The sequence below is a fragment of the Daphnia carinata genome, chromosome 5 (genome assembly GCF_022539665.2).
Source record: "Daphnia carinata strain CSIRO-1 chromosome 5, CSIRO_AGI_Dcar_HiC_V3, whole genome shotgun sequence".
Classification (NCBI taxonomy): domain Eukaryota; kingdom Metazoa; phylum Arthropoda; class Branchiopoda; order Diplostraca; family Daphniidae; genus Daphnia; species Daphnia carinata.
This window is the reverse complement of record NC_081335.1, coordinates 1,011,791-1,031,797: the sequence shown is the minus strand read 5'-3', so window position 1 is coordinate 1,031,797 and position 20,007 is coordinate 1,011,791. Positions and strand designations below refer to the sequence as shown.

Sequence of the window (20,007 nt, the reverse complement as noted above, 5' to 3'; positions counted from 1 at the left end):
AAGCATCTTTTACGTCATGTGAAAACACGAAGAACCGCTAGAGGGATACCAGAAGAAGGCAAACGATAAATTTCTTAAATACCTCGGCTAGTGTCTTTTAAAACTATGAAATTGTGATTTCCATTTCTTTTTAATTTTTTTTTCTGTCGACCGTTTAGCTTAAACATTGCAACAACCATGCTTAAGATATAAACATCAGAAAATTATAGAATCAGTCGTCATGAAGCACCAACAGTGTTATGCGGTGAAATCCCTAACTACATCCCTGTAACATCCCGTCTCCTAACGCCCTTTGCCGTTATCGCTATCGCCGCGAAAGCCCTCGCTTCACTGGTATTTACGTTATTGGTACGATGAAACGTCAAGCCATAATAAAAAGAGGATTGTTATTCATGATGAAGCATCTTCTAGCTATACCGTAACTGAGTTACGATGGAATTTGGGGTCGTACGAGAGGTAAGCAAGATGGATTGCAAAAATATGATAAAGGTGTACGGCAACAACAAAAAAAAACGTCGCTGCACAAAGAGTCATATCAGCCTTCAATCAATAAGTGATAGACCAGACGGCGCACACAAACTACCTGAAACGATAAAAAAGAGGTGAACGAAACCACACAAAATTTCGTCAACCGTGTGAAGCGCAGTTATCGGAATAAAACGTTGAACTTGCAGTAGACTTATAAACGCCACAACTGACACTAAGCACCAGGAAACGTGGAAAGATGCGTTGTGCGATTCTACTTTTTCTTTTAGCGTCGGTGGGTTTTGGTGCCACTCTGGCAGGTAATTTCGTTAACAGAAATTTTCATTCATAGCCATTTCAAATAATTGAAATTAATTATACCGAAGGCAAAGTGCAGCCAAAGGACGTGCTTGAAAAGGCGCTTCACCAGGCTAGAAATCCTATAGACGATATCATCCGAGACGCGCTAGAGGTCGTTCGCCAGTTGATGCTTAATGGCACTGAAAATATACCGCCATTAGATCCATTCTTTATCGAGTACCTACTAGTGAATTTCACGTCAGCAGATGCCGAGTATATCCTTTATTTTCTGTTAATAAGTCATTTGAATGTTTTTGATAGAGAACATTCTCTTTCCAGTTTACTGTTACAGGTGGACAACACATGGGTAACCCACTTGGCTGAATTCATTGTCGAATCAGTCAACACCAACATGGTGCGACTGACGATGGAGCTCCAATTAAGCTGTAAAAATTAGATTTTCAAATTAATACGACTTCTAATACATCAATTTTGAAATTCTAGTACCCAACTTCAATATCGACGGCCATTACGCAATGGATGGAATATTGATGAATCTGTTCCCACTCTACGGCGCTGGCAATTACTTGTATCACAAACAACTTGCAATCCTATTCGTCAAACAGCTATGATAATGTCCTCTTTTTATTTAGCGTACACGTCTTCGATGTGAGCCTCGGAGGCGGTGCTGGTTTGAGTATGGGAGTCCCTCCGCAGATTCGTGATTTGCATTTGGATTTTACCTTCCAGTCCCTCCAAGTGAATTTTGAAAATCTCTTGGGCGGTGGCTCTTTAGAAACGCTAATTGAAACTGTCATCAACGAACTAGGTAAAAAAAAAAAAACAAAGTCAGAGTCAGTGAATAATTAGGTCAATCGATTTTCACCTTAAACCTCTTGTATCTAGAAATAGCCAAAGAAGTTGTAGATGCTGTTTGGGCCATCATCAACGAACCCTTCTGTCAACTGATTGAAGATCAAATCAACCAAGCTTTGGCAAATATGGGAGGTGAAGGTTCCGAGGCATACGATATGGCACTGTAAGATCAAAAGATTAGGAGCCTAGAGCCAATGTGACCTCTTGACACTTGTCCATTTTTAGAATACCTGAAACCAAAGAAGTCGGCAATGCTAATGCCTACCTTGATCTAGTGTTGGCCGAGTTGCGACAGGTGCTCTACGAAACACCGGGTGTCGATCCAAAAACCCTACCTGATGCCTACACCGAAATCCCAGGAGGCCACGCAGCGCTCTACAATGGATGGCTAATAGGACTGGTAAAACACCTTTTTAATCACCTCAGTAAGCCGTGTAAAATTTTTAAAGTATCTTCTTTTCTTTTTTAAACGACCGTAGTCCAGCATTCACAGAAGCGCCGATGCCACCCTGGATTATGGCGGACGTTACATCACGTTCAACGGAAGCGCTGGATATTCCAATATGCAGGTAAACACACTAAACGCACCTGTTTTCTTCATTGTGTTGCCTCTGAAAAGAATGCGGTAATACGAATTGTTCAGTCTAATGCCTACCTGTATCGCAATAGTCTGATAACGCTGATGAACTTTATGAAGGCCGGTTATAAAGTCCAAGTCGAGGTGTGGGGAGTAGGTGTCAACGCTGAGGCCTTTGCTTTGATCCGCAGCCTGGACTTCTTCTTCTCTTTCAAAATCGACATTCTATCTGGAGCAGTAACAGTCAATGATTTTAATATCTACAATATTGGGTTAGTTAACAGTCAAGTACTGAAAAAATCGTTTGTTTAATGCATTACGTTCTATTGCTACAGAGAAATCGACATTGAAATCAATGGATTGGCTCCCTTTGATTGGGCATTCGAAGCTATCGCCGAGCTGATCATTCAAACGATTAAAGACGACCTAGCCGAAACCATATCAACTGTCATCTTAGAATTACTTCGGCAAGCTGTTGAGAACAACCCCCCACCGCCTCCACCACTTGCCTTGATTTCCCAAATTGATTTCTAAAGTACTCCCGGTGTTATACTTTGTAACGATTGACGAATGTCACGTAAAACGTGCGATTCTACAACAATATAAGCAGATTAAAAATTTTTTTTTACAATATCCAAACGAAATGGTTTTGTTTCGAGAACGAAGTGGTGAAAGAGTTCACAGATAATGTTGATAACACGAAACCAAAACTAAAAATGTCGCTTAATCGTTCAAAGGAATGATAAAAACATCGTGATCGGTTGAACGTTTTAAACAGAAGAAATTTGGACTCATGAAAAATGTGCTATCCATGCAAAGCAAAGCAGACCTACGCTTAGTATTAAACAAATAAAGCGTCTCGATAATCAAACTACGAGTATCGATCCAGATCTTGTGACCGAATTCATTTGGCAATTTTTGCGTGGGGTAGAACGTTGTACCAATCGCGATATCCTAAAAATATCAGTTCGTTTACGCAATATCCGGCTTTAACTAACGGAACTGTACTCATATTTCTCACGAAACGATGAGGGTATGATACTCGTCCGGAAACGCTGACCAAGTTTGATACTTGCCAGTCGGGAAAAGAAAAACACGCATCAAAAGGTTGTTGGTTCAATGGGCAACTTATGGCTAGTCAAATGCACGTTATCTGATGTAGGGCACACCGGAGTTGTAATCTCTTGCATCTGACGGGCATTTTCGCCCCTCTTCGTTAGAGAAGCGTGAAAAGATAAGATGGTACAAAGGCATATAGCAACTGTCTAAAGTTATAAAAAAAATGTACTTTATCGCAACTTGGCTTCAAACCCTCCCGCGCACAAGACTCGTCCCGTCAGTTGCTGGTAAAGGTAAGGCTTTGTCTGTTCTTGTCCGGTGTTCACGCTGAAAATTACTACTATTTTCAATAGTATTTTTTTTATTTTCTAATTTTCTATTTGCATCGAATTAAGGTATCTATCGTTCGGGCAGCTACCTCAAGGGTCTGACTGGAGTTCAGGTAATGTTTAACATTGCACGCACATCGATCGACGCAATTAACATTTTCATTTGTCATTTTTCATGCAGGTCCCTATTTCCTCAAAATGAAAATTCTGCTTATTATAAGTAAGTAATTTAAAACCTCACCTGAGAGCGTCAATTTCGAAAACAAATACCGTTGGTGCAACTACTCCAAGGGCGGCTTATCTCGTGTCTGAAAGCCCAAAAAAATAAGATAGGAGATGTAAAAATTACTGGTTTCCAAGTGCCGGTCGGCGTCTTGAACAATTCCAATTTTAACACGTTAGCTTTAAAAATGATTTGGATTCTTAAAACCACTCTGTTTTTCTGCTTACTATCTATGATGAATAGCGATCTTTGCCGCAACGGCCTGGGCTAGTGATCCATGGCCAAATCGTATCCCCGACAACTTGTCCCTATGTTACGTGAACAAAACTATCAGCGATCGGTTCCGTCGGATGCCCAACTCGATGGAAAATTTGGTAGCCCTTATCCGCAAGGTTGAAGCTCACCCCGACACTGTTCTTTGGACTATGGGTAAAATGGCCAGTACACTCGTCCACAGGTAATTGCGTTGTCCTTCAGCATTGCCGCTCTAAAATATTGCAACAATTTTATTTACGCACTGTATTTATCTCTAAACCGTATTTATCTTAAAAGATTCCGTTACGACGGTATCATTGACATACCCAATGCTGGTCCGGATGTTGTCCCTGTTGTCAATGAACGTGCTGAAAGTGACAAATACCGTCTGCAATGGAAGTTGGTGCCCGGTACAGCGAGCGATTTCCCCGAATCGTCTTTGACTATGGAAGAAAAGGTACACAATTTCAACATTTATTTGGTGGATTTTTCACGAAAAGTTTCGTTGAATAATCTCACAACTTATCAAACTGTAATAATGTTAAAAATAAAGCCCCCCCCCCCCCCACTGCCCAAAGAAAATATGAAAGAGGGAGATAAAACGCTCTTATCTACAACTGCTCTAGGTCAAACACACGGGTTTAGTTCACTTGTAGGTATTTGTTTTGCACCAACTGTAAAGACATTTCTATTGGTCAGCCGATTATAAAAGCCCACGTACCTGTTTTGTACTAATATACTACAATATTAATTGCTCACCTTTTTTTTTTTTGTTCCTTCCATGACGGACACAGTGTTCATTGCATTGGATGTTATCCTACACTGTGAACCACACGGCCCGTGCAGACACGCGCGGAACTGTAGGACGCTCTCTGGCCGCCACTGACTCTGATGAATCTGAAGGGCACGAAGATCACCATGAGCATCATGGAATGGAAGATGGTGAAGACAAAAATTCACAAGAGTAAGTTCGACTCTCTTGTTTAGAACAGATCCCGAGAGATAACCAGAATGAATGGCTTACTTTTAGAACGACAGAAGGAGACGGCGTCGAAAATGAAAATCCAATTGAAGAAAATCCCGAGAGCGGAGAAAATAAAGAAACTCCTACGGTGGAATCAGCCGAACGAACAAACGACGATGTAGTGGAAGAAAGCGTTCCAGAAGACGTGGCCGAATCTGAAGATGTTCCAGAAGAGGTTCCGGAAGAGGTTCCGGAAGAGGTTCCAGAAGAGGTTCCAGAAGAGGTTCCAGAAGAGGATACTGATGCCGACAGGACCGTGGTAGATACGGCTGAAGACTACGGTCCATCTGAGGATGAGGATGAGGACACAAGTTTCTGGAACCGTAAACGTCGTGATGTTGACGCCATTGCTGATCAGCCGTTAGAAGTCGGTGTCGTTCACACCAAGTACGGCACTGTAGCGGCTGGTCCCGTTCTGGCCGGTATTGCTGCCGGTAGTGAACCTCAAAGTGCTCTGGTACGTACCTCTCCTACAAAAAAAAAATAATATTCTTAAATCAATCGAAACATAAAAAAAAATTAATCATTTTGCTTACACGATAGTTGAAAGATCTCATTAAAGAACCTGCAATGGAACTCTCGGAAAGCTCAATGGAGAGAATTGTCGAAAGCATTTGGGTAGCTACGCTAGCAGGTATAATTTGATTTCAATCGAACAACTATCCTTTTTGTTTTCAATTAATTTCTCAATTTTCTTCTCCGACTGTTAGCTGATATCGCTCAAACGTCTCTGTTGAGGACGCCCAAGAAAATGGAAAGCTTCGGTCCCGGTGGTAATTGGAATTGCACGCTGTGTCCGCGTGAGTACAAACTGGATACCAGGGAACATTCCATGCTGACTAATGCCGAGTTTTATGGCGGTGTTGACGGTATGAACCATGCAATATTATGTTCAATTACAGGCGTATAACATTTTCTTGTGTGTGTGTGTGTGTGTGTTACGTTGTACTTCAGGTTTGTTGATGGCTAAACGTATGGCCACTTGGGATACCAGCAGCTATATGAAACTGTCGGCTGTGCTGGAAATGTACTACTCTGAAACTGGTATTCATGGTGACACCAAGTATCGTGCTTGCAATCGTCTCTACAATTACAGAGATGATGAAATTATTGATCAGGCGATGCTAAAAGAACAGGTACTTTTTTAATTTTTCACATACGTACCATTCCATGAAATCACTTGAAATGCATTTCTTAAAAAAAAATAGTCCTTGAATGCTGCTCTGGTTATGTACTCTCGCGGCCTTGATGGCGCTCCAACCGTCCTTCCCGGAGTTAAACCCGCAGATCAAATTGGCCAATACATCAACACGACAATGAGCGCGATTTATGCTTTTGTCGATGGATACCTGAGTAAAAACATTCTTAATATCTCAAAATTATTTCTAGTTGCTTCAAGCACCGCATTTTCTCAACACTTAGGCACTTCCAACAATGCGGATTTCACGCAGTGCAAAGGCGCTTATAGCCAACCGACCGGCGAGCCTATACCAGCTACCTACACCGATCTTACCTTTGTTATTGACCAGAACACGGATGCTGCCAGTATCTACAGCCAGAAAGACCTCGCTTCGTAATAAATTTTTTATTTAAATTATTTTTAATCAAGAAAATGAAATGTTACCATTTATGTTGCACAGAGCGCTCGCTTTAGAGTTAGATATCCAAATGGGCGGCAGCCGGATGGAAGTCGTCTCAAGCAAGGACGGAACTCCGTTCATGGATCTCAACGCCACACGTAATAGAGCCGAATTAGCTTGCAGCATCTCCAGCCTTCCTATCGGTATAGACATTTAATTTAATATTACGCATAGTATATTTGATAAAAGAAAATTGTGCTACCGCAGGAAACGGTGAACGACGCGTAGCCGACACGTTGGATCGAACACGTTCCCGAATTATGACAGAACGTTCTTCTGAAAAAGCTAACAAAATTGCTGGTGCCAATAAACGCGCAGTCCTCTTTTTCGTGACATCGAGCATCTCTTCCGAGAAGGACAAAATCAAATCAGTTTTGCTGAAAATGCTTCAAGAAATGCCGGGTAAGATGAATGCTTCAACCCCACCACATTTTGACCGTTTCCTATAAAGTTGAATTAATAATTTGTTTTTAAATATTTTTTAGACGTTCATATCATGTTCGCTACCTTGGCTAGTCCCGAGGAACTCCGTCCATTTGTGGCCAATTTCGATCGTGACATTATCCGCATGGGTCAGTTCACGAAATATTACGAAGCTGCTCCCGAAATCGCTAAACGCCTAGCAACCGGTATGGTCGAAATGAATTAAATTTAATTAATACTTTACAATGCGTTCATACGTGGCAATTATTTCACAATAGTCGGAGCACGTCTGTCTTATCCCGAGTGCAAAGACATCAGTACAAGTTCCAATACCACGGAAGCAAAGTATGTGTACACAGGATTTCTTAATGCGCATACGGTCCAATATTTCCGTCTAGGTCCAGAGAACTTTTACAGCAGCAACGAACTATATTTAAGGGTCAGTTATATTCTTTTTATTAAACGAAGATTATCGATATTGTTTTGTTTACCGTCATCTATCGGTTGTGTCCACAGTTCAAGAGCGTGTATGGCCTGGCAAGGTACTGCGTTTCCACCACAAAGGAACGTCCTGGAACCGGTGATAACTGCAAGAGCGCCTTGAAGGCTGGAGATACCATCGAATTTAAATTCAATCAGCCGTGTGGCAAAATGGTACCGAATCAATGCTCAAACATCTACATTTCGGCTGCTTCTGCCAGCCTCGACGATAATATGCCCTGTGCAGGTAAATAGGAGATATTATTTTGAAGAAAATGACGAACGAATTAATTAGTTACTTAACTTGTTTTTTTGTATAGAAAAAGACTGCCATACTCCGGACCAGGTGAAATTCACTTTCACCCATTCTGGTATGCGTTGCAATGGTGCTGTTGGTGGTGCTGTTTTGTCTCACTTGACTCTAGTTTTAGCTGCATTGATGACTTGGTTCCTCAATCAAAAATAACAATAATACCTAAAAAAAAAAAAAAGTAAGAAAAATTTAACAATTTAATTCAATAACATAAAGTTAATTTGAGTTACCCTGAGATCCAGCTACGTAGTTTAAAAAATCCTGTAACACAAACTTTTTCACGAAAAAAAAAAATGAAAAATACACATAAAAAACAACAATTTACGAGTCGTTGTGTATTAGCATTAAGAAATATTTTAAAATGAAAGGGGAAATTGGAATTTTTTTTCTTTCTTAAGATCACAAAAAAACGCGTTCAGATCTTCATTTTCCGATTCGCTGGACGGACCATTCTTGTTGACATAGAGGGCATCTGTTGTTTTGCTTGACCTGCACGGAACACGAGTTAATACTATTATACTCAGTAGTAGATGAGAATACATTATTGATGTCACCCATAATTTCATGCAGCAGTTATGAAACGAGTGATTGCATTCGCCCCAGATGACCACACATTCCTCTTGTTCTTTGTCGTTCCTATTTTCGGCCTGGCAACGTAGGCACGCATCTGTATTGGGAACAAAGTAAAGAAAGAGTTATTTTCATCTTTTTTCCCCCACTTGCTTTAAAAAAATCTATTTTAAAAAACGGCATGAAAATTAGAATTTCAAAAACTAAAAAAAGAAAATGGTTATCGAGGCTGCGATGTGGTCACGTTGGGTAAGGTCATGAGCGGCTCGTTCACTGCACTCTTTCGACCTTCGACTACTCCTTCTTTCCAAAGAAGGACTAGGACAACATTTGAAAATCAATTTCCTGTTATCCCAATACGCCCAAAGAAGGGAAAAGACCCCACGTTGACTTTCTCTTAGAAATTCTAAACTTGTTATAGGTTACCCGTTATTTTCTTTGTTTCCCCGCTTTATCGTCCATCTGAATCGTTCCCTGATCCTGAAAGTTATACCAATGGCCTTTGGTCGGTCGATCACGTGCTCCAAACAGAGCCTATTTCATCATCCCTATTTTCTTATAAACAACCTCTCGTAACGAAGAAAGTGAACCGTACATAATTGAGTAAGAGCTACTATTCGTCAGACGTAGACGAACCTCAAAATTCAAATAACGTTTTCTTCTTTTAACATTTTCATTTCGCTTAGACATCGCTAGTGTGTACAGACATAAATTTTCTTAATTCTTTTGCTTAATTACGTTATAGGGCTTGATGTTAAGTCAGACTGTATTACGGTGAATCGGGGATTATTAAGAGGAAAACCGTTTTACAACCAGAAAAAGGAAAAAATCCACCACGTCCTTCGCCGTACCAGACAGAGAACTGGTACGTGGCATTTCGTAGTGAGAAGATAAACATCCCTCCATGTTTTTTTCTTTTATGCCTATGACCTGTATATTTAAAGCTAAGAAGGAGAAGGGAAGAGAAGGCAAAGAGAGAAAACAAAAGCGAAAAAAAAGGGATGAACATCGCCCTACGTTGAATCTTATCCGATCGGAGACGTGGGGGATATCGCCAACACAACAAGCAAGCCATACAGCAAGGAAAAACAATTAAAAGTTCGTTTGTCAAAGCACAACGTCGTGTTATCGATGATATACTGCTGATGGGACTAGTTTTCTCTTTTATAACAAGAGATTTGCCAATCTCATATTTCTTTCCTACAGGTGGGTTTTTCTAACGTTACTGAAAATCTTGATGGCCCGTTTAGGTCTACAGGGGGTTTGTGAATATAGGCGCACGACAGCTAGAAAAGCCCCCTAAAAATCTCCCCCAAGACCTGTTTTGAAATTTCCTACCTGTACGGAACCCATCCACCCCCCTGATCGGTAAAGGGAAACAAAAATCCTGTTCAAACTGCTTTCATCTGGTTCAAACTAGGCCGCGAATTGACCTTTCAATATGTGCCTCTCGATAGAGCATCACGTTATTTTTGAAACGTTCACTTTCACTGGCTGAAGTCAATATTGACCTACTCATTGGGTGCAAAAAAGGTAGATTCAATTCGAACACTGCATCACATTTTGCCAATAGGAGGACTTGCAGGCAGAGGATTTTTCCTGGAAAACCGTGTCGCAATAGTCATTACATTTGCCATTACGGAAAGAACGGCCAACTTTTAGGGCTCCGGTAGGAATAAAACTAGAAAAAGGAGGATATCGTACGACTTTGGGGGGTTGGCGTTGTGATACATGGTTAGGCCGATTGGACTTCTTGCGACAGACGAGATGAAAAAGAGGAGGGATGAAACCTGCTTGAGGAACTGAGTAGCGCGGGGTAGGTCCTAACTGGGAAGTATAAATAGACAAGCTGACCCCACCGACTCATCACAGACACTCAATCGAATCTGGAGTCAACGCATCTCTTCAAGGCTCCTCTTATCCTCTCGGAAATTGGTAAGTACCATTTTTTTAAATAGCATTTTTGAACTCGTGTTTGCATTTTCTTGGGGGGGGGGGGGGGCACCACAACGGGGTAGTAAAATGGCAACAGCAAATTTTGTTAATGTCTTTGAATGAATATCGTTAGTTCTATCGTTATTGTTCGAGCATTATGCACGCATTACGTCAGTCTAGAATTTCAAAATAACGAAATCATGATCGATATTTGCCCGCAAAAATGTAAGCCTTCGACGCGAAGGCAAAGTCTTTTACGTACTGAACGACGTAGATATTGACCTAGAAACAGGGAGCTCCTTTTTGTTTTTGGGGGAAACCCGATTTCTAATGCGGTGACCTTTCATTTGTTCTGACCTTGTAGATACAACGAGAGTACGTGGATTAGAAGGTGGAAGAAAAGAAAACTCCCTTAAGATGTCCGCTACGAGTCAATCACTTCCAATTTGGTGCGATGCCGAAGCTGCTCTCAGTGCTACACAAGGCTGCCAATTGGACAGCAGTAAAATTCATGCCTTCATGATCTCTGCTGACAAGCGTGAAGCTAGAAACCGCGACAGCGGATGCGACTTGAGTTCGGCCGGAACTGACTCGCCATCTAGCTATCGCTGGATTAAAGACGATAATTCTACGGGATCCTATTCCTGTTCGAGTTGCGAGGCCACTGTTGATCAGACATCCAACGTTTATCATCAGCTCACTCAAACGTTGGCCCAGGCCCGTCTCAAAATTTCCGATTCAAAAGGCCCATTAGATATTCCATCGGTACTGGCCGTCAGCGAATCGTCGATTGCTCTCAGTCCTATCATAGCGGCTGATTTAAAAGAAGATGGAAATGTAGCAGTGGATGAACTGAACGAAAAGAAAAATCTCGAAAGATTATCGAATCTACCAGAAATGCCTAGCTTTCCAGACGCTTCATTCACGATGGAACCATTAAGTCGCAAAAGTCGGGGAAGGTTGTTTCCACAAGTGTTGGCCTCGCTGGCCCTCGCCATCGCAGCTATGATAGAGGGCTACTCTTCCGGCTATACTTCTCCTGCCCTTGCATCTATGACCCAACCTAACAGCTCAATCCCCGTCAACGATCAACAGGTTAGTAAGAATCAACAAAATAAAAAAAGGCGTACAAATAATTCAAAGAAAACATTAATTATTAGGCTTCTTGGATTGGAAGTTTGATGCCTCTAAATGCGCTGATCGGTGGCATCGTCGGTGGAAGCATCGTCGAGCATTTTGGAAGGAAGGCGACCATTATGGCTACCGGACCTCCTTACATCTTATGTAAGTTTACTTCAGAGCCATCTAACTGTTTTCGAATGTCTAAACGTTTGTTTTCATTTTGAGTTTCTAGCTTGGTTGTTGATCACTTTCGCAACAAATCTGCCCATGGTCTACGCCGGCCGTTCCATCCAAGGTTTTTGCGTCGGTCTCACCACCTTAACGCTGCCAATTTACCTGGGAGAAACCATTCAACCAGAGGTCCGTGGATCGTTGGGTCTGTTACCGACCACGATCGGAAATATCGGCATCCTCTTTTGCTATATTCTGGGCTCTTACATCGACTGGAAAATTTTGGCGGCCATTGGAGCTGCCCTTCCGCTACCCTTTTTGGCCTTTATGTGGTTCATTCCTGAGACGCCACGTTGGTACATCTCAAAAGGCCGTTACAACGAAGCTCGCGAGTCACTCCAATGGCTCCGCGGGGGTAAAACCGACGTCCAAGAAGAATTTCTCGAAATTGAGATGAACTACAAGAACCAGAGCGCCGGAAGTGGAGCAAGAGAGTTATTGAAAATGGCGTACTTCCGACCTCTGCTCATTTCGCTGGGTCTCATGTTCTTCCAACAGCTTTCCGGAATCAACGCTGTCATCTTTTACACGGTTTCTATTTTTGAGAAATCGGGAGGTAGCATTGACAGCAACTTGTCATCCATCGTTATCGGACTGGCCAACTTTGTCGCTACCTTGGGGTCCAATATGGTCATTGACCGAGTGGGACGCAAAGTCCTGCTCAACATTTCCGGATTCTTCATGGCTATCAGTCTCGGAGCGTTGGGCGTCTTCTTCATTTTACAACATCTCGATCACGATGTCACGCACGTCGGTTGGCTTCCGCTTGCCACCTTCATCGTCTACATCGTGGCCTTCTCCATCGGTTACGGACCCATTCCTTGGCTCATGGTAAGTTGTGTTAAAAACCTACTTCTTTTTAGCAAAATCACTTTTCAAAATCATTTTTGTTTTTTGTTTTTAGATGGGAGAAATTTTCCCGAGTAAAGTACGCGGACACGCCGCATCTGTAGCCACGGCTTTCAACTGGGCCTGTAGCTTCGCCGTGACAAAGTTCTTCAACGACCTAATCGCGACGATCGGTGCCCATGGTGCATTCTGGTTTTTCGGCTTCTTTTGCTTCATCAGCATCTTTTTCGTCATCTTCTTTGTACCCGAGACCAAAGGACACAGTCTGGAGGATATCGAGAAAAGAATGCTCGAGAAGAAAACAAAAGAGATCGATTCTACTAAACTCTAGACAGACGAGCAGTTCAGTGTTCAAGTTGGACGTCAGTGACAACAAGTTATTTGTACATATATTCCTCTTTTTCCTATAAAAAAAAATGCCTCAAGTAATCTCTCACCGATCTCTGTTGACCCCTCGCTTTCCCCACCGAAAAAAAGAATGCCCAGAAAGCCTTAGAATACGAATGGAACTATGATGATGGGATTCGTTAGTTATGGATACAGCCACTATTTCGAATGCCCAGCAAACTACGAATCATTTTTGATGGTCCTTATTTTATATTCTAAAATATTTATGTACATATACTATTCCATGCAGGGTAAAAATACTGTAAAGCAATAACCTTTGTTGTTTACCTTTATAGCATACAAACTCAGCTACACCCTCCATACTCAAAGCAGATCGCTAAAGCCTTAAAACTAATAAAAATTTTTGCACAATGTAATGTGAATACACTATTGGCACTACAACTAGTGAACGAAATTTTTTGCATGAACCTATCTGTGGATGGCCTATGAAAAATTAATGTGAGGTGAGACTTACCCATCACTTGTACTCTGCAAATGGCACAAATTTCACATTCAACGTCCCAGCTCCACATGGCAACAGCATTCCATCTTTTCAATGAAAACATTTTTTCACTTTTGCTGCAGTCATTATTAACTGTGGTCTTTTCCACTGGCTTCTCCATATCAATGTCATCTGCCATTATTTGCTTTTATTTAAGCTGGAATATGTGCAAGCCTGTAACAATGTAAAATGGAACCTTTAGACTTCTGAAAATGTGGAAGAATCAATAGTTCTCTCGAAAGGAAAAGCAGTTTCACGCTTATTTCGAAAACAAAATAATAACCACGCAGCTACAAATTAAAAATGGAACGAAGAACCATTACCTTTCCAATATCAACGCAGGAATTCCAGCCAAAACCTCAAATTACAAAGAAAGTAACTACTTTGCATTTGCCTGTTCTAATGTTTAACCGCTTCCTGAATAAAGCGTCTGCTAGAACACAGAATACAAAAAAAAAAAGAAAAAAAAAATATGGACTCAAGGCTCTCAGCTGATATTATCGCTAACCACAAGGGTGCATCAGCTTCAGTATATTGCATTAGGTTTTGGTTTGGCCTGACAGGAAACAGGGACTCCTCTGACCTAGCATCTGATAAAAGATGAAGGCGACTTTTAACTTTTTACGTAGCAATTGTGACTTTTTGTAGTTTGTTATTAAATATTTATAATTTTGACAATATGTCTCGGAGACCCTCTAGAGACGAATCTGACCAAGACCTAAGATGGTTTCATGGGAAAATCAGCAGGCAAGAGGCTGAATCTCTACTAACTAATGGTTTGTAAAAAAAAAAATGGAAAAAACAGATATATCTATGTAAAATAAAAGGTGTTATTTTCCAGAAATATTTAATATTTGCTTATGGATTTCTGTATAGATGATGACACTGAAGGTCTCTTTTTAGTAAGAGAGAGCCCAACAGTTGATGGAGCTTTCATATTGAGTGTTCGTCACCAAGGAGAGCCAAGGCACTACCAAATTAATAGGCATGGTTCTGATGCATTTTTCTCAATTGGTTAGTCAGTTTACAATGTTTTACTGCCTCATATACATATGGTTATTTATTTCATTGCAGAGGATGGGTACATTGTCCATGGCCTTGATGCACTCATAAATCTGTGTCAGAAAGAAGGGTCTTCCATTTTTGGACCACTTAATCGACCTTGTAAAAAAGATCTGCCACCTGTTGATACAAGATGCCATGGACGCTGCAATCTATTACATAGGGCTACTAAAGAAGGTATTCTTACTATCAGTTATATCTGTTTTAGCAGTTTGTAGTCTTCAAGGTCTTCAAAAACTTCTCTACAGGCAACCTAACTGTAGTATCAGAACTGCTACGAGGAGGTACCTACAGGAGTATAGATGCCAAGAATGAAATAGGACAAACAGCTATCCATCTAGCTGCATTATTGGGCAATACTGTGATTCTCAAATTGTTGATTCAAGGAGGAGGCAATGTCAATGTCAAAGATGATGCAGATTTGACACCACTTCATGTAATATAAAAGTATTTTTCACCATCAAAGCAATCTTTTAATACTCTCAAAATGTGCAGTACGCTTGCATACAAAATCATCCTGAATGTGTCAAGACGTTGCTGGAATGTAAAGCAAGTCCTCAGATCCGACATCGAGTGACGGGAATGGTTCCACTTCACGAGGCTGCTAGTCGAGGACATCTTGAATGCGTGAAAATTATGATGGCTATGTCGGTCACTCCGTTATCACGCACAAAAGAAGATCAAACTCCAGCTGATTTAGCCAGAAGAAATGGTTTCTACCAATGCGCGCGACGCTTAGGCATGTCTTAATATTTGTTTAGTAATTTTCTAAGTTCATTAAACAAAACCATTTAATCATAGAGTCCTACAAACCTCCTCTCCCGTTCACCAGAAAAGAGGACTGGTATCATGGACCCATATCGCGACAAGAAACAGAACGTCGTTTGAGGGAAGGCAGTACGAAATACAACGAAGATAACTTTTTTTTAATTCGAAGAAGTGCAAGCAAGCCCGGATTTTATGCTCTATCCGTTCTTTACTCGGATCGTGTCTTCCATTTTGAAATTTGCAAACGAGGACAGTATTACTATGTTGATTATGGTCCTTACCTGGAATCTCTCGAACATGTCGTTGGTCACTACATGAATCATGCCGACGGCCTGCCCGCTGAGCTACAACGACCCATCAAACCACCCCATCCTGTGATGGATGACAATGTTGCATTCAGAACAGTAATTTCAATTAATTGTCTTCTCTGTCTTGCTTTCGCTTATCAATTTTCCCATTTTAATTGTGATGAAAGGTTTCAAGGCAAACTCTCAGTCCGCCGCCCTTACCGAACCGGAATCTTAGACGCTCTCCATCACCGAACGAGTCCATCAGTCGTTCTCCATCGAAAGATATCCCCAAACGCGTTGGTAAGAAAAAGAAAAAAAAAAATAACATCAAGGGCATATTTTTTAAAACTTGTAAAACATGTGTCATAGGAATTGTTACCAAGGAAGAGTTGGAATTGTATGACACACTTGGCGAGGGAGAGTTCGGCTTTGTTTATAGGGGATCGTTGCGTCAGTCTAATGGAAATTCGGTAACTTACATTGTTGTTGAATAAGATAATGGAATATGCAATCTGTTTTGTACGTTTCATGCAGATCCCAGTTGCAATTAAAACCCTACGTGACGACCAAATTGAATCGAACAGAGAAGAATTTCTGCGTGAAGCGCGTGTCATGATGGAATTGCGAAATCCAAATATTGTTAGACTGATTGCTCTTTGCAAAGGTCCTCCATTGATGATGGTAAATTATACAAGGCCTACTTACATGAATGTTCTTTTATTTCTCTTTTGTTAATTTTTAGGTCCAGGAGCTGGTTGCTTTGGGCTCTTTGTTGGATTACCTTCTTGATCACCCTCAAACTATTAGTCCTCAGTTCGAGTTTGCACTGTGGGCTGGGCAGATCGCTGACGGTAGTTCTGATGATTCCGCCAATAGTTGTTCCGTCAATTCTGAAGCTTGTGCTTTCTATCCAAATAATTAGGAATGCTCTATCTGGAACAGCGAAAGTTTGTGCATCGCGATTTAGCGGCAAGGAACATTCTTTTGGCCACACGATACCAAGCCAAGATAAGTGACTTCGGTTTGTCAAGAGTCTTAGGTGCTGGAGAAAGTTTCTATTCGGCTTCGAAAGGTGGTCGATGGCCCGTTAAATGGTAAATACTTTTCAGAAACACTGGGGTACGAAAGTTTTTGTTCCTTATTTATAATTTCATGTTGATGTGGCAGGTATGCTCCAGAATCTATTAGTTGTGGCATTTTTTCCCACGCAAGTGACGTTTGGAGTTACGGTGTCACTCTCTGGGAAACCTATAGTTTTGGCCAGCAGCCATATGGCGACATGTCCGGGGCAGAGGTAGCACCTTCTTCACGTCGTCCTTTGTTTTTTTTCTTTCCTTTCACCTTCCTCCTCTCTCTTCTTATTATTTTCTCTTCTCTATCTAATTTTTCGTGTTTCAATGTGTCTCAATTATTTACAGGCAACAGAAGTAGTTGCGCAAGGTGCACGTTTACCACAACCTACCCGCTGCCCTGAAGACATTTACTCATTAATGCTTCGTTGCTGGTCAGAAAACCCGGCTGATCGTCCGACATTCGCCATGCTGGTGCAGCACTTTGCCTCTAATGCCGAATATGACAACGTGAAAAACCTGCTGCAGACTGTATCGACAGAACAAACCATTGACGGTCTCATTGACCATTCTGGCAATATATTGATTTCAGATGTTTAACTAATAGAATTTTTTTGCTGCTGGCAGCATGAACAGGCCACAAGGCGTAATGGGATCACCAAATGAAAATGTTCCTTTGATTCGTATGTATTGAAGGTAATTTAGAATCCTCTAGGTGTTTGATTTAATCGTTCCTCTTTTTCTGTTCCAAGGCATGGAATATCGTAATTCTTTAGCGTGGTACAAGAACACAATGTACAAATTCATCTTCCTTATAAGCATATGTGATTTTTTTAAAACGATCAACCATAATTGCTCATGCATGTAACCATGGAAATTACACGAAGTTTGTGTCTAAGCTATACAACGAGGGAAGAAATATTTAAATAGTATTTCTATCTGATTGAGAAATAAACGAAAGTAGTTATGATAAAATGGTTCTATGAAGATTGCAGGAAATGGGAGAATTAATGAAACGATACATTTATCATCTCTCAAAAGTCAACATGATTTAATCTATGCGATCGGAAAACTGTCTGCGCTCCCTAAACACAAAATTTATACATCTGACAAGAAGAGTTTAGTTGGATTATTTTCGATAAATAATTTACCGAATACACTGCTTTAACAAAATTGTTCTCCTCAAATGTTCAGGTAGCGCAGAATGTGCTATCTTTTGCGTTACATGCTCGCCAAGTTGACGTCGAATAACTAGACGGCACGAATCTAATAATGGCTGAGGACTGGATTTATACCGGACTAGCCATTGGTTGGTACTTTCGGGATCAACGCGAATTCGATTAAAATCTAAACCTCCCCGTACGAGCATCTTAGCAAAAGCGGTGTAGCCATTTCGAATGGCTAATGTAAGAATATCGACAGGACATGAATAAAGGGAGCTAAGATTTGGATCAGCACCGCGAGAAAACAAAGCGGTAGCTAATTCTGGATGATGATGTACAACGGCACGTAGCAGCGGTGTATCACCAGGTGTAAAGCTTTCAATGTTTAAGCGACCACCGTATTTTTGCAGAGTTTCCAAAATCTGATCGAATACATGGACATCTTCGTCGTTCATACATTGTGCGGCTTCATGGATTGGGTGAACACCACTCAGGGCATTTGGATAATTAGGATTAGCTCCATGCTCTAACAAGAGCTCAACCATCGCAAGATGGCCCTAACAACGAAACATGTGCGTTTTTATGGAGTGACTACTTTTCGCAGTAAATAAAATATTGATGAATAAAAGCGGATACCTGTTTTGCCGCCAATATTAGAGGCGTGTTGCCATGATCATCGCGTAAGTTAGGAACGCTCCTAGCATTTAGTAATAGACGGGCCATTGCTGTATTTCCTTGTGATACAGCACAATGGAGTAGCATGTGAGATTGTGTGGTCACTCGTGCTCCTCTACTAACAAGCAGTTCAGCCATGTCAGTGTTATTTTGCCAAACAGCTTCGCATAAAGCCGTATACCCATGAATTTCTTCCAAATTAACCTGTCCATAAAACATCCATAGAAGTTCGTAAAAACGAAAACCACTATCTATAATTAGTTGGATGCTGACCTTTGCTCCTTTAAGTAGAAGAACTTCAACAACGTCTTTATGACCGCGCTGAGCAGCAACATACAGGGGACTTCTATCAGAGTAGTCAAGTGTGTCAACCTTCGAGCCGTGATTAATTAAAATTTTAAGGATTTCAATTTGGCCTCTAGATGCTGCGGAATGCAGAGGAGTTGACTTATCTGTCGCCTTGAATACAAAAGGAATTTAAACAACCTCAAATATGGCATTAGATATTTTATTATTTTTTGTTTTAAACTGACTCACCCTTAAATTTATATTGGCCGAATGCTGCACTAATGCCTGCACTGCATCCGTATTTCCGCGGGCCGATGCAAGGTACAAAGGAGTCATTCCTTCAAAATCCATGGCATTTACAAAAGAACCAGCCACCAAAAGAACATCGATAATGTCCGCATGGCCCTGTTCAGCGGCATAGTGCAATGCTGTTCTTCCATATGAGTCTGACACATTAACATCACAAACAATATGGTCCAATCCAATTCCTAAAGGAGCTTCCATCAACTTGCACAGAGACATGCATCTTCCATCAAAAAAATCGTCATCTTCAGAAGAAGATGTGCCAGGATGTTTTCTAGCAAAACCTCCAGTGGAATGATGTGGCCTCCTATGTCCACGGCATTTCGTTAGTGGGAAATTAGCTTTATACTGCAAAGAGCTGTGCAACACCTATGCATTTAAACATGAAGGTCAATGTGAATAATTAATATCAATTAACAGAAAAATATATATATATACAATTCTAATGCCTTTTACACTTACTTGCTTAACAAACAGAAACAGTCCTAGTTGAGCAGCACGCCCAAGAATTGTCATTCCAGATCGGCATAGCTTATTTATGTCAACACCTTTAATTATATAAAGACATGAATTTTTACGCCGTGACGCAAATTTTTTCTAGATGGATAATTCACTTTTGATCAACTGCAGAGATTTTTCGTCCATCCATTCTCCATTGCTTACTGCCAAATAAATCATCTCTTCTGCGTTTTCCATTTCCCTTAGGATGTGGAAAGAAATAATTTTATAATTCGAGAATAGGCTGTTGTTACTCTCTAGCTTCTGTGTAGCAAAATAAAGATTTTGTCGTCTTTGTTTATATGCACTTGTTTTTTTGCACGCTCTTAA

The 20,007-nt window shown here is 41.0% G+C and overlaps 6 protein-coding genes across 6 annotated transcripts; 4 read left to right on the top strand and 2 right to left on the bottom strand.

The window, feature by feature from the left end:
* Positions 1 to 614: 614 nt before the first annotated feature.
* On the top strand, positions 615 to 2,824 carry LOC130696271 (uncharacterized). The gene is made up of 10 exons (XM_057519360.2): positions 615 to 785; positions 852 to 1,038; positions 1,105 to 1,211; positions 1,270 to 1,354; positions 1,419 to 1,594; positions 1,678 to 1,804; positions 1,867 to 2,041; positions 2,121 to 2,210; positions 2,339 to 2,490; positions 2,554 to 2,824. Exons 1-10 carry the CDS (start codon positions 725 to 727, stop codon positions 2,750 to 2,752), a joined length of 1,359 nt encoding a protein of 452 aa, XP_057375343.1. The 5' UTR covers positions 615 to 724; the 3' UTR covers positions 2,753 to 2,824.
* A 668-nt stretch (positions 2,825 to 3,492) lies between these two features.
* LOC130696254 (uncharacterized) lies at positions 3,493 to 8,215 on the top strand. The gene is made up of 18 exons (XM_057519342.2): positions 3,493 to 3,570; positions 3,673 to 3,719; positions 3,788 to 3,826; positions 4,073 to 4,286; positions 4,382 to 4,541; positions 4,879 to 5,048; positions 5,115 to 5,565; positions 5,652 to 5,742; positions 5,819 to 5,977; positions 6,063 to 6,244; positions 6,317 to 6,461; positions 6,531 to 6,681; positions 6,749 to 6,891; positions 6,956 to 7,150; positions 7,234 to 7,377; positions 7,450 to 7,610; positions 7,688 to 7,898; positions 7,972 to 8,215. The coding sequence occupies exons 3-18, from the start codon at positions 3,805 to 3,807 to the stop codon at positions 8,115 to 8,117; spliced, it is 2,745 nt and encodes a 914-aa protein (XP_057375325.1). The 5' UTR covers positions 3,493 to 3,570; positions 3,673 to 3,719; positions 3,788 to 3,804; the 3' UTR covers positions 8,118 to 8,215.
* A 69-nt stretch (positions 8,216 to 8,284) lies between these two features.
* LOC130696295 (RING-box protein 2-like) lies at positions 8,285 to 14,002 on the bottom strand. Its single transcript, XM_057519386.2, has 4 exons — positions 13,884 to 14,002; positions 13,534 to 13,734; positions 8,519 to 8,631; positions 8,285 to 8,453 (listed from the first exon to the last, which is right to left on the bottom strand). Exons 2-4 carry the CDS (start codon positions 13,697 to 13,699, stop codon positions 8,388 to 8,390), a joined length of 345 nt encoding a protein of 114 aa, XP_057375369.1. The 5' UTR covers positions 13,700 to 13,734; positions 13,884 to 14,002; the 3' UTR covers positions 8,285 to 8,387.
* On the top strand, positions 10,174 to 13,460 carry LOC130696260 (facilitated trehalose transporter Tret1-2 homolog). Its single transcript, XM_057519349.2, has 5 exons — positions 10,174 to 10,469; positions 10,834 to 11,564; positions 11,630 to 11,753; positions 11,824 to 12,653; positions 12,727 to 13,460. Exons 2-5 carry the CDS (start codon positions 10,887 to 10,889, stop codon positions 13,000 to 13,002), a joined length of 1,908 nt encoding a protein of 635 aa, XP_057375332.1. The 5' UTR covers positions 10,174 to 10,469; positions 10,834 to 10,886; the 3' UTR covers positions 13,003 to 13,460.
* A 53-nt stretch (positions 14,003 to 14,055) lies between the features above and the next one.
* LOC130695817 (tyrosine-protein kinase Shark-like) lies at positions 14,056 to 17,658 on the top strand. The gene is made up of 13 exons (XM_059495205.1): positions 14,056 to 14,336; positions 14,437 to 14,574; positions 14,635 to 14,799; positions 14,871 to 15,058; positions 15,118 to 15,361; positions 15,424 to 15,794; positions 15,866 to 15,980; positions 16,050 to 16,150; positions 16,215 to 16,361; positions 16,423 to 16,531; positions 16,603 to 16,774; positions 16,848 to 16,974; positions 17,099 to 17,658. The coding sequence occupies exons 1-13, from the start codon at positions 14,240 to 14,242 to the stop codon at positions 17,348 to 17,350; spliced, it is 2,226 nt and encodes a 741-aa protein (XP_059351188.1). The 5' UTR covers positions 14,056 to 14,239; the 3' UTR covers positions 17,351 to 17,658.
* On the bottom strand, positions 17,467 to 20,001 carry LOC130696264 (ankyrin-1-like). Its single transcript, XM_057519352.2, has 6 exons — positions 19,794 to 20,001; positions 19,642 to 19,727; positions 19,126 to 19,548; positions 18,862 to 19,047; positions 18,550 to 18,792; positions 17,467 to 18,470 (listed from the first exon to the last, which is right to left on the bottom strand). Exons 1-6 carry the CDS (start codon positions 19,873 to 19,875, stop codon positions 17,898 to 17,900), a joined length of 1,593 nt encoding a protein of 530 aa, XP_057375335.1. The 5' UTR covers positions 19,876 to 20,001; the 3' UTR covers positions 17,467 to 17,897.
* Positions 20,002 to 20,007: the final 6 nt, after the last annotated feature.

Excerpts from the sequence above, each read along its gene's own strand:
- LOC130695817 (XM_059495205.1), top strand. The coding sequence starts at position 14,240 with ATGTCTCGGAGACCCTCTAGAGACGAATCTGACCAAGACCTAAGATGG. Across the intron at positions 16,151-16,214 it reads GTCAGTCTAATGGAAATTCG|ATCCCAGTTGCAATTAAAAC; the intron begins GTAACTTACATT and ends CGTTTCATGCAG. Across the intron at positions 16,362-16,422 it reads AAGGTCCTCCATTGATGATG|GTCCAGGAGCTGGTTGCTTT; the intron begins GTAAATTATACA and ends GTTAATTTTTAG.
- LOC130696254 (XM_057519342.2), top strand. The coding sequence starts at position 3,805 with ATGAAAATTCTGCTTATTATAA. Across the intron at positions 6,462-6,530 it reads TTTTGTCGATGGATACCTGA|GCACTTCCAACAATGCGGAT; the intron begins GTAAAAACATTC and ends CTCAACACTTAG. Across the intron at positions 6,682-6,748 it reads AGCCAGAAAGACCTCGCTTC|AGCGCTCGCTTTAGAGTTAG; the intron begins GTAATAAATTTT and ends TATGTTGCACAG.
- LOC130696295 (XM_057519386.2), bottom strand. The coding sequence starts at position 13,699 with ATGGCAGATGACATTGATATGGAGAAGCCAGTGGAAAAGACCACAGTT. Across the intron at positions 8,632-13,533 it reads TTGCAGAGTACAAGTGATGG|ATGCGTGCCTACGTTGCCAG; the intron begins GTAAGTCTCACC and ends TTCCCAATACAG. Across the intron at positions 8,454-8,518 it reads ACTGCTGCATGAAATTATGG|GTCAAGCAAAACAACAGATG; the intron begins GTGACATCAATA and ends TGTTCCGTGCAG.
- LOC130696260 (XM_057519349.2), top strand. The coding sequence starts at position 10,887 with ATGTCCGCTACGAGTCAATCACTTCCAATTTGGTGCGATGCCGAAGCT. Across the intron at positions 11,565-11,629 it reads TCCCCGTCAACGATCAACAG|GCTTCTTGGATTGGAAGTTT; the intron begins GTTAGTAAGAAT and ends ATTAATTATTAG. Across the intron at positions 11,754-11,823 it reads CGGACCTCCTTACATCTTAT|CTTGGTTGTTGATCACTTTC; the intron begins GTAAGTTTACTT and ends TTGAGTTTCTAG.
- LOC130696264 (XM_057519352.2), bottom strand. The coding sequence starts at position 19,875 with ATGGAAAACGCAGAAGAGATGATTTATTTGGCAGTAAGCAATGGAGAA. Across the intron at positions 19,549-19,641 it reads TGTTTCTGTTTGTTAAGCAA|GTGTTGCACAGCTCTTTGCA; the intron begins GTAAGTGTAAAA and ends TTAAATGCATAG. Across the intron at positions 19,048-19,125 it reads CGGCCAATATAAATTTAAGG|GCGACAGATAAGTCAACTCC; the intron begins GTGAGTCAGTTT and ends TTTGTATTCAAG.
- LOC130696271 (XM_057519360.2), top strand. The coding sequence starts at position 725 with ATGCGTTGTGCGATTCTACTTTTTCTTTTAGCGTCGGTGGGTTTTGGT. Across the intron at positions 786-851 it reads TTTTGGTGCCACTCTGGCAG|GCAAAGTGCAGCCAAAGGAC; the intron begins GTAATTTCGTTA and ends ATTATACCGAAG. Across the intron at positions 1,595-1,677 it reads AACTGTCATCAACGAACTAG|CCAAAGAAGTTGTAGATGCT; the intron begins GTAAAAAAAAAA and ends ATCTAGAAATAG.